At 41.6% G+C, this 11,187-nt stretch overlaps 1 protein-coding gene across 1 annotated transcript; it reads left to right on the top strand.

Annotated features, from left to right (window-relative positions):
• The first annotated feature begins 6,409 nt into the window (after positions 1 to 6,409).
• Positions 6,410 to 10,709, top strand: LOC145903434 (dual oxidase maturation factor 2-like). Its single transcript, XM_082991517.1, has 7 exons — positions 6,410 to 6,660; positions 7,074 to 7,131; positions 8,583 to 8,717; positions 8,994 to 9,195; positions 9,554 to 9,777; positions 9,966 to 10,070; positions 10,182 to 10,709. Exons 1-7 carry the CDS (start codon positions 6,514 to 6,516, stop codon positions 10,397 to 10,399), a joined length of 1,089 nt encoding a protein of 362 aa, XP_082847643.1. The 5' UTR covers positions 6,410 to 6,513; the 3' UTR covers positions 10,400 to 10,709.
• The last annotated feature ends 478 nt before the right edge of the window (positions 10,710 to 11,187 follow it).

The raw sequence follows: 11,187 nt of genomic DNA, 5'->3' as shown, positions 1-11,187 counted from the left end.
ATACTGTCGCATGTCCAGCTAAGCTCCATTTACTGTCTTAGAACACATGCAATGTGACTGTGGAAAGATGATCAGATTGCGTGATATTGGTGAACTTTTATGTGCACGGGGACATGATTTGCTGCCTTGCGAAGTTATTTTGCAAAGCAGTCTAGCAATGTGGTTGCACTGCTTAAAAATAAAGTAATGTTTGTTTTCACGGTACGTTAATATACTTTCATTGCAGTGTAGTAATTATGATGTGATGCTTATACAATCGTTAGCGTACTGCTCAGGTAGGACGTGCTTAAGATTCATAAGGACGTAATGGTGTTTAAAATATTTATTCAATTGATCAGTTTGCATTCTTAGTCAGAGCAAGTTTAATTTCGAAGTGCTTAAGATTTTCGAAACATCCAAAGGAAGCTAATATTTTGAAACAGAACGTTTTCGATTGAAGTAAGCTGTTTTATCCTAACTATTTGGTGCAATTAAGGAACCAAACATCCAAAGGTAAATGATTTTTATTGGTCATTGGGTTCTATGTGTGAAAATTATCAAAGGATTGATGGTTTAATTCAGAGTTTCAGGCAAAGCTTTTAGAGCCCGGATCAAGAAACTTAAGTAGAATCGATCGCATTGAATTCACGCCCTGCCACATTTTCGTCGTCATTTCACTTTGGGGCTGTAATAAAATTCGGGGGTCAGACGAAAACTGCTTTAACTTGCGCCCCCGAGAACATCAGACTTTCACCTCATGTCAAAACACCTTATTTATGTGCATATATTGGGATTATGAAATGACTTTGTGTAGATTTCGTTACGGTAACGCGAGGTTTTCGCTTCGCATTTTATTCATCTACGTTATCTTGACATCAATAAATTCATGTCAATGCGGCAATTATTTTATGAAACTTTTAACTAAAAATTAATTTGTTTTTACCAAACACGAAGCAGACCGCCAACTTCGGCGCTGCAGGCACTCGCGTGCAATTAATCTGCCTGATGGTATGCCGCTTTGCAAAACAAATTGCTCGAAGAACAACAGTGTGTTTACCGCTAATGACCTGTATACCCAAGCACAGGATGCGTGTGCTCGTCTTATATAAACGCATTTGTCTCCTCAAATTGCGAATCACCGTGACTTTGTGTATCCCGTCTTCCTATTTTGTTTAGGAACAAATGGAGGATTGTTTACTTAACCTTGAGACGGATAAAAGTACCGCTTATTACCCCAGTGAAAACACCAACCAACGTTTAGTTGCTATTTGAATTAAAACTGAAGATGCTTTTTAGCGAAACTTGTTTTCTCTGCAATAAACTGCGCTTGACACGAGAATATTTATATTTTAATTTTTATGTGAAGTTCCCACCTGTGTCGCGCACAACAAGTGGCGTTGGAAAAAGGTTGGTTTCAAAGAATAAAATATTAAATGTTGTTAACATTTACTTGCGTTCTGCCGTCAACAACGACGCGGTGGAAAATAATCAACGTTGCTTTTCTCAATTTCGCATTTCGGCGATTTTTTTTCGCTTTTTCAATGGAATTTAACCCGACGCCGCATCTGTCGCTGCGTCTTTGTTTTCGTTCGTCACAAACCTGATCCGAAAACATCTATCTGAACGCGCGACTGCAATCTTGCACGTTTTACTGCAGCGTGCGCTCCGAGCAACACTTGCGTCGCCACGCAAGCGGGGCATTTTAATGACGATAACGAACGAATTGGAAAGTTTTAAAGGAGCTCTGTTACAGCGAAATGCTCAATAAATTGGTAAAAAAATTAACAGTAAATTTAATTACAGTGAAAAAATGCGATCACAGTGTTATTGTCTCTGGCCACAATTATATAAATAAGAATATAACAATTTGAATATTTCGTCCGTTGTGCTCAAGTCCCATTGTTGGTTTTACACAACTAACTAAAATTTATATATCTTTACCAAACTTTCGTGTCATAGTCGGGGATTTCATGCGTTTGACATGCAGTCACTCATCGGCGTATGATATTACTTGACAAAATTGCGCAAAGGTTGAATTTTTTCCATCCACAGTTCGACATATCGACTCTGTGCGCTGTGTAGCGACCGTAAAACCCAGCAACGCGTGATTTGTTGTTCTTTAAAAACGCGCAATTTCGTCGCCAACCATTCGCAAAATTTCTTTAACACACCAACGCGCAGTCAACAGCATCTACAACCGCACAACGACGCGGTGCTTCTGCGGTTCCAAGTTCGGACGCCATAGGAGGGCGGGCACTTCAGCGGTGATATTTGTCCCACAAAAAATCGCAGGTTGTACGATGTCGACGCTAAACGACTGGACCGTCACGCTTCGATGACGCCGGCTCTAACACTGTTCCAATTATTCACGGCTTGGTTGAAAACATCTCTGAGACCTTTGCTCTAGACGCCATTACCGGGACCGTAAAAACACTTTGGCGCACGCTATGTCGCTGTTTCGCTCTTAAACGAACTCTACACGCAGTAAAGGAAGCCGCATTGTTTGGAATATACGTTACAGCGGTTGAGCGTTGCATTAAACAGGAAGTGATCGCCACTATCTCGAATCAATGCCGCTAAATCACATTTACTCACTGCATCTACGCTCGGCACAGTAACAGTGTGCTTGAAAGTTGAAACCCAACCTTCCACGGTGAAATTACGTGAGGTAATTGCCACCTGCATGCGGTGACTGATGATAGCCGCCTTGGAGTGATATCCGCTTCCAGCTAACCCGGTTTTAGCGTTGTTTTGGTTTCAGTGTAGCCAATATACTGTAGAGCTCGACTGTATGGACTAAACTTAGTTTTAAAGTTTCCTGGCTAAAATACGTTTTGAACAGACCGACCACACGACACGTTGTTATAAATATGCTGTTGTTTGAAGCTATCGGAACAACAGAGTATCAAAACTACCCACTGCAAGCTGTTGATGTGCACAATAGCAAACGACTGACGCCCGCACTTCCCAGCCTACACAGCACAATAACAACGGCACACACTCAATAGCTGCCAAATATCTACGTGGTTTGGAGCCTTAAGCTGAAAGCGGCTGAGATTCGACGTGTTGTCTCGTCAAACAGCTTCAACCGAATGAACCGCCAGGGCTCCAGCGCTTCGAAGGCCTCAGTTCTGAGCGGCGTCAGAAAAAAAGCGGTTCGAGTCGGTCTTTCATATAGGCGCCGTTACGAAGCCCAACGCGTTTCAGACATCGCAAATGCTTCGGGAGTATAAAGGGTGTATATTTGAGTGAATTTGACGTGTGTGTAAACATGTCTGATCTGTAATAACTTTATAGAGGTTTTGTGCTGTTGCTTGGCCGGTTGATATGAATGCATGGAAAGGTAGCAGTTTTTTGTATGCAAACGCAGGCAGGCGCGCTATGGTGCTGTAACAGGTACGAAACACGTTGTTTCATATATGTTTGGCAATTTTAAAGCTTCCCTCTTTCAGAAAAGGAATTGTTCCTTTATAGTCTGTCGCAGTCTAGCTGCAAATTAAGCAGAAAGAAGCGTTAACCTGCGAGTCTTCAGTTCGTATACGAAGACGTACGCATTCGCAAGCCCCTCAGTTTGCTGTTACCTAAAAATACGTGCGCTGCACACATGCATAAGCTGTAATCCCACACGTTAATTGTTGTGCACGTAATGTTGTATTTCTCGAGCTGTTGAAAAAACGTGACGTCATTGGCATAGGAAAACGCATTGAACAGTTTGCTGATCAACTGATCAAAAACAGTTTGCAGGTATCAAGTCAAGTGTTGCTGGCAGATATCAGCTGAAATGGCATTATAAGCTGATTTTTTTGAATGCGCTAATTACGTATATAAAGGCCGCATCGGCATTTGTGGTGATAAGTTTAATTGGAAATATTCTTGCCTATAAAATAATTATACGTTTCGGTCGTGATACAACAACATTCATCGGGGTATGCAATGGAAGTGCGCCGCGGCAAATGCGAAAGCGCAAAGGTATTGCTTTTACTAAAGTTTTGTGGACTTGTTCTTTCATAGATTATTTGTTCAACAGATTATTTGTTCATTATTTGACAACAGACGACACTTTGAACATATCGCCTGTTGTCAAACTGTATCCATGTGCTGTTATTGATTATCTATTCTCATTAGTGCGTTCTCCCCCAAATATACGTATATTCATATTTAGGTACGGCAAAACTAGAACCGACTGCGTATCTAGTACGCACACGTAATCGTAATTAAGTTAATTGAGCTCCTCTCCGACGGCAAATGTATACGTGACGACAATTTCGTTGGAAATTGTTGTGTTGTTTCGTTTGTCCACGTATGGCGCCGACCCGATAAATATGAACATGGGAAATAAATGCGGGTTGCGTTTGACCGACCGCTGGTTTTCGCTCGTGAATTTCCGTCTTACATCTGGACGGGATAAACATCTCGTTTCTTTCTGGTTTCCGGATTTGTTCGGTTGCAAAAATGTCCATATTTTGTTAATTTTTTTATGTTTGCGCATTTTTTGGCACCAATTTCCGACCGAAAATCACAGAGTGGTTCCAACTAAGCGATGATTAAAACCAGGCGATATTTTCGTTGATAACAAGACGGGATTTTTGCTTGAATTTTTGTTCATGTTTTTAAAACTACTAAAAGGCACCTAAATCGCCATTCCAGTGCAGCACAGCTAAAAGAGCACCTATCTTAATAATTACTATTCACAATCGGTACGACACTTTGAACATATCGCCTGTTGTCAAACTGTATCCTTATGGAATGCAACCTCCACGAAGATGAATCACACCTACGGTTGTCGATAGTTTGTTTGTGTTGCAGTGGTTGTGGATTGTCTCCATCTTACTTCAGGTATCTGTTAGTTTTGATTGTAACAAGAATAACATGACAACTGTTGTGGTAAACTCGTGTACAAGTTCCCACGCATTCGCTTATACCCACAGCTCTGCTACCCCGTCGTTGCGATTCGCAACTGATCAGGCATCACACTGCACATTGAACATAAGGTCCACTGGCATCGCAGACAAGGCATGATCTGCGCATTGAATTTGCAAGTTCAATTTGGTTGATTTTTGACCTTACCCGAGGATTTTTTGTAATGCGAAAGATTGTGACGTAACGAACTAAGCGGTAAACCGGTAACAGAACTTCTAAATGTCCAACGACATTCGTCCCATTCTGCGGGGTTATTTTTTCACGGTTATTTATCGCATATTTATGTTTTGCTCGGATTGGTCGCCCAGCTCGTCACGTGACAAGAGCGATCGAAAATAATGCACGGTCCGCTTTCGCGCGTTTAGCGAACTGTGACGGGAATATACTTAACCTGCGGAAGTTTCCGTCGTTCCAAGAAACACAAGACAACATCCTTCCCAAGTGGCCGTGAAATCTGCGCATGTGGAGATGATTTGGGACAACAAAATGTGGAATAACACCACGCGCGCTGTTGACTTTGGTCGACCTTTTCGTATTAATGACGCGCTTATCACCTTGGTGTTTTTTGAGTTAAACGACAGAGTGCTCAGGCCAAACACAATAGGATCAAGTGCTGCTTTTAAAAGAAATCAGGCGCATATTCAGAATTTTTCAGTTGGCGTTTTGAGTGTGTGTCGAGCAACACGCGTTTGGGCAAAGAAGTTGATTTATTTTTATCCGCATTTCGTCCCAAGCTCTAGATAATAAACTGTAAACCATGTATTTAAACGTTGTCTAGATATATCTCCTTCAATGTTTTTGGACGGTAGAAAATTGGATTACAGCTATGTATACATTAGCACAGTTTTATGCTTTGCTCCCCCCCCCTTCAAATTTGGACTCCATCGACATTGCTGTACAGACGTTGCGTAACACGTTCACCCGTAAACCACTCCTGCCCAAACAATCAAGTTAATATGATTTGGAAAATCATAACGCTTCCCGATCGCACGAAACTTGTTTTAATTTGCTATATTGTTGCTGGAAGGTCAAACAGTAGCTTAAATCCACCATGAATATCATACACACGGAAGAAATACGTGCGAGGCAGACAAAGCATTGTCTGTCATTACACCGTGCAAATGAATTATATCTTATTAATCATCGAGTGGATGTGAAGGTTTGGAAGGAGCTTCTTTCATATTTTGTTATCTTAGCTAGACATCGAACTCTGCCAACAAAGCGCTCGTCGGAGTGTCTTTGTTCAAGAAAACCCCGAAAACGTTAAATGTCTTTGTCTTTCAGGTTCATCGAACCCAAAAGACCTATTTATTGGGGCCACACCCCAGTCCAATGCCAAATGACTCTAATGTTTCCAAATAGCAGTGCTCGTTAATTGTTTTCGCGTTGTAAACCACGTTGTAAAATTCCGCTCGAGATGCGGCCTTGTATAGATTTCACATAACGTTTATAACAACACGCAGCTTTATCCAAACTTATTGCTCGTTCAATCGCAATCATTGTTTCAATACTCTTATAGTCGCTAGGTCTTGCAACAGGCGTTAGGCGACCGAAATCCTGCCCACCAGAATCACTGGGACCTTGTTTTCTTTTCCACACAACAACTCATTAACAATGACTGTCGGAGATGGGTGGCCGCCATTTTACAACGAGAGACCTTCGGAGGCGATTGTCGAGACGAGCCAGTTGTATCTCGCATACTCAGCTACCTCAATACTTTTTGGGTTGTTGCTGGTGTTGCCCGGAGTTCACGGCAAGGAAGTGAGTATAGCGTGTACGTTATTGGGCGTTTTTATTGATACCGCGGTGTATTAGCCAGTATTTTAAATCATTTAAAAAATTTGTAAATCGAGATTAGAGTGGGCTTGCCAGAATCTAAAACAAATGGCATTTCCGATGTCAAACCCGTTTGAAAAAAAGATTTTTTTTTTTAATTTTCCTGGAAGGGGAAACCGAGTGAGGTAACGACCACCTGGGCCCCTCGTTTAAAAGAAACCGTCGCCGCATTTTAGTTCAAAGGGAAACCGGGTTTAAACAAATCATCCCGCATGACCGTAACGGCTTTGTATATTTACGTAAAAGTTACCCTGACCCTAACCCCTCCCCTTCCATGGTGACACACAGTTGTTTGATGAGGTTTCACCAATTCAATCTTCTATCTTAATGCATTTTAGAGAATCTTCTTTCTTCTGAGATGGCTCGTTAGCATTCTGATCGGCGCCTCTATCATAGGTAAGTTTCACAAATAAAACGAATATTCGGTTTCCTCTGGCCTGCCTCCAGTGGGCATGAAGGGTCAACATTATAGAAACACTTATAAACTCTGGGAATTGGCGGAAAATAGTCAATCATCAGTGGTTTCGAAAAACCTAGCGATTTTATCCACGCACTGCCCTTAAGCGAATACATTGACCCGCTTGCGTGCGACGCAAGATAGTACAGGTGATCACGCGGATTAGGGATATTTTGTGTCGTAACATGATTTTTGGCTCAAGGGCGAACCATGGCTTTAAACCTCCAGACATTCCCTGCGTTCATATCTTAGGCGCATTCCAGCCTGTGTAACCTTTGTGCAAAGTTTGTGGAATATACGTTTTTCCCCGTTTTAATAATCAAACCAAGTATTATATGTTTTTATACTCTGCCTCTAGGAGCAGCGCCTTGTAACCGCATGCGTACGATGCCTTGAAAACAACGTCGACTAATTTATACTTATTTCGCGTGACAGCGCGATCAGTTTCCACGTATTTTCCGCAGCGTAATTTTCAAGTTGATCTTCCTGCATTTAAAACGCCTCGCGTGCGATATGTAAGCGTGGCGGTTTGACTGAAATTCGCCGGTAATACGGAATGTGTATTTGCCCAGCGATTATTTTTATGGTCGGTCGATTTTCAAACTTGTTGTGGTTGAAATTTTCTTAGGGCGGGCGGTACGATGAAATGTTTGCAAAGTAGCGGGATAAGCGTGAAACCGATCAAGCTGAATTTTAATTTCAGAATAGAAGCAAGTGGGTTATAGTTAGTTCTATAATGTAACGCACTTTTCAATATTGGGTTATTTGGAAAACTTCCAGCATGAATTAGGATATTGGGCTCCTGCAAACGTGTAATGACCCAATTCGATGCCGGTTGGCTGGCAACCAATTTCGAATAATGTACGTCTGACTTACGTCCAGTCACACACCGAACAGAATTAAGCCTAGACGCCTTGTTGGGTGAATGCTTTATCATCATTTGCATGCAAATATATTATTACTAGTTTTGCGTGTAATATTAGGTCCAATAAATTTTGGACGCTCTTATTTGGAAATAGCAGTGCTGGCATGTGATTAATGTAAATGATATTTTTGAACTACTTATAAATAGGTCGTGACGTTTGCCGATCATTTGCTCGGCGAAACTTGATTCTATTAACTCTCGGCGTTTCCATTGTTACCATCGTGATGAAACTGCGCAAAAAATACTTATCGCTGCAAAAAAACGCTGCACAACAAAATTGTGACGTCAATTGCCACCAAATTCCCTTAATTTGCATAAAATCATTGACATCTGCAACTACGTATCCAATTGCGCAATATTATCATGATCTTAATTTAGTCAAAATATGTTTGATTCCCCCATTGTGGCTGTACCTAGAATTTCATCCAGACAATTGATTTAATTTTAATTTATGAATATTTTCAGCTTGTCTCCAGGGGGTTTCGTGGCATTGCGGGAAAGTTATCGCCAGTTTACCATACAGGATTGACGGAAAAGAAATGGCCTCCTTCAAAGTCGGCCTCATGATCGGATTGCAGAGATTTAACATAACCCTTAGAGGTACGTTAGTACACTGCGTACATTCGGCAAAACGCATGACGGATAAATAGTATACATTATGCATGCAGCTCAATTCATGCACACCGTGTTTACGTCAAATTAATATAAGCCACTGATACAATGATACAAGCCGCACGAACGGTAGGTTAAAAAAAGTTTATAAGCCCCGGCTTACAATGGAGTAAACGCGGCATATTTCATCATGCCGTTGTAAGTTCCAATAACTTGTGGGCCCCGCACGTGGCAGTTACCATGACAACGCGCATGATTTTACAGACATGCCAGGGGGAGAGATGACTTTCAGCGAGGAATTTTACTTCCTCGAAACCGACAAAGCAATCGATGACGTACTGCGTAGGGGACTTCCCTTTCCTATTATAAGCGTGGTGGAGCATTTCAGTGTGAACAGAGTCAACTCGCTGTGGCTGTGGGGTCGGCGGTACTGGATTGCAGGACACTACGGATCCTACCTGCTGTGGTGCGTTCAAGCTTTTACACATCCGAGAACCGTGCTTTTTTGTGCGAAAATGTGCGAAAACCCATAGAGCCACTTTAGTCTGGGTATTAGGGTATTGCATTAAATGACCCATGGCACGGCGTCATTTGTTTTTATCGTGGATTTGTTTGTTTCGGAAATTTTCTAAATTAAAGCAAAACACGACTATTTTTTGTACTTAACGGGGTTCTCACAGAAGGCACTTTGAAGTGTTCGATAACGTTGTTCTAAATAGCAAGTATTGCGTACCATTATGTTTGAAAACTTGACCAAGTCGCGGTTTTCGGCCCATACAAATCAAATGTTTGTATGCAACTTGTTTCTATTCATGTTTCGACAGGACTGCATTCGTCTCTTGGCTCATTTCAAACTTCATGTTGTACTCTGTAATGTGGTACGGTGGCATGGTGCTTTCTTTCACTGGTATGTTGATGCTTGGTGCCAACCTGGCCTTTACCAGCATCAACAACCACGGTCGAAGTCTCATGATACATTTGGGTTATGACGATTCGGCCGTTTTGACCCCTGAATACGGTTGGAGTTTCTGGCTTTGCCTTTCTGTCGGTAAGCGTGGTTTTTTTCGGATTTTTTTTACCAGAAAGTGTTTCCAAAATTATTTTAGTGCAGTCATTATGATTGTTTTTTTTTGACGTATCCAACTTTGTAATAAACGTGAAATATTTGCGTCCAAGTTATGATTTACGTTTTACTAATTTTTACGAAAGAAGAATCAACTTAGTCATTTTCTAAAGGTTCTCTGTGTCTTCTCTTGGGCTTGGTGATCATGATAGCGGACAAAACTTGCCGAGGACATCTGCGTTACTTTCTTCTGCTTGAAGACGACGCGCTTTGCCCTGGTAACCTACATAAAAGCGTTCAAATTTTTTTCTGAAACTATTATTAAAACCAACTTGTAAATATTTAGCGAGAAATTTTTTTTTGTCTCAAAAGTTGTAAATGAATCTTAGACCTTGCGGACATGGACAGCGTCGCTTGCTCATCAAGAAACCTCTCTATGACGTCACACTACAGCGGTAACCACAACAACGCGTATGTGGATGCGGAAGAAGTTAAAAGCCCGCCCTCGACTGACGTCGCCAAACCCGATGACGTCATTGTAAAGGAGTCTTTTCCACTTGAAAAAATCACCGTCCCTCGACCAAGCGTGTCAGCCATTAACACGTGACTTGTGACGTGGCGAAATATGATTGGACGGGGAAGAATGAAGACATCTGCTTTTGTCCTGTACAGCTCATTTTGCAAAATGTACATGCCATAATTCAGCTTTGCCATTTGACGATAATGTTGGCAATGTTTAGCTTGAAACAATGTGTCTGCTTGTAAGTGCTCTGCGTACTTTTGTGTCTGCGTTTGGCGTCATTTTGATTTTGTATCTGTTCGTATCTTCACACGCTTGGTGACTTTTGCTGTTCGAGGCTTTCTACTTTACACACACCTATTATACCTGCACCACAATCATGTCACAACAAAACGTAACCCGCAACGACGAATGTGTGTTGTAAAATTTGTGAAAGGAGAGAATGACGCGAAAAATTTGTGGACTTCACTTCCGAGACCAACTTTTCAAACAATCCAGTTTGTGAGCTCTGTGTAAGTTGGCAAGCGATAAAGTTCAGCACTTTTTCATCCCAAGCCGAAGAACCATAACTGACTGCAAGAAATTATGAAAAAACATCGAAAGCAAAATGTTTTTTCTCAAACTCTTCTGGACCAGGTTTTCCGTCGTTGAACGCGATTTTACTCTTCGACTTTTAAAGCAAGACGAATTTTCCACCAATATTTTATTGTACCAGGGTACAGCATGTGTTTTAAATTAGCGACGCAGCAGTCAACGTATCAGCTGCTCGAAACTCACACCTCCAGTGCGCCGACCTCTTTTCAAACAAGTGATGAGCAGCATTCTTTTTTTACACGCGTCTCGCGACAGCCTGTATGGACGTAAAGGTGTTATCA

The sequence above is a fragment of the Ascidia mentula genome, chromosome 5 (genome assembly GCF_947561715.1).
Source record: "Ascidia mentula chromosome 5, kaAscMent1.1, whole genome shotgun sequence".
NCBI classification, from domain to species: Eukaryota; Metazoa; Chordata; class Ascidiacea; order Phlebobranchia; family Ascidiidae; genus Ascidia; species Ascidia mentula.
This window is presented reverse-complemented; position numbering and strand designations above follow the sequence as displayed.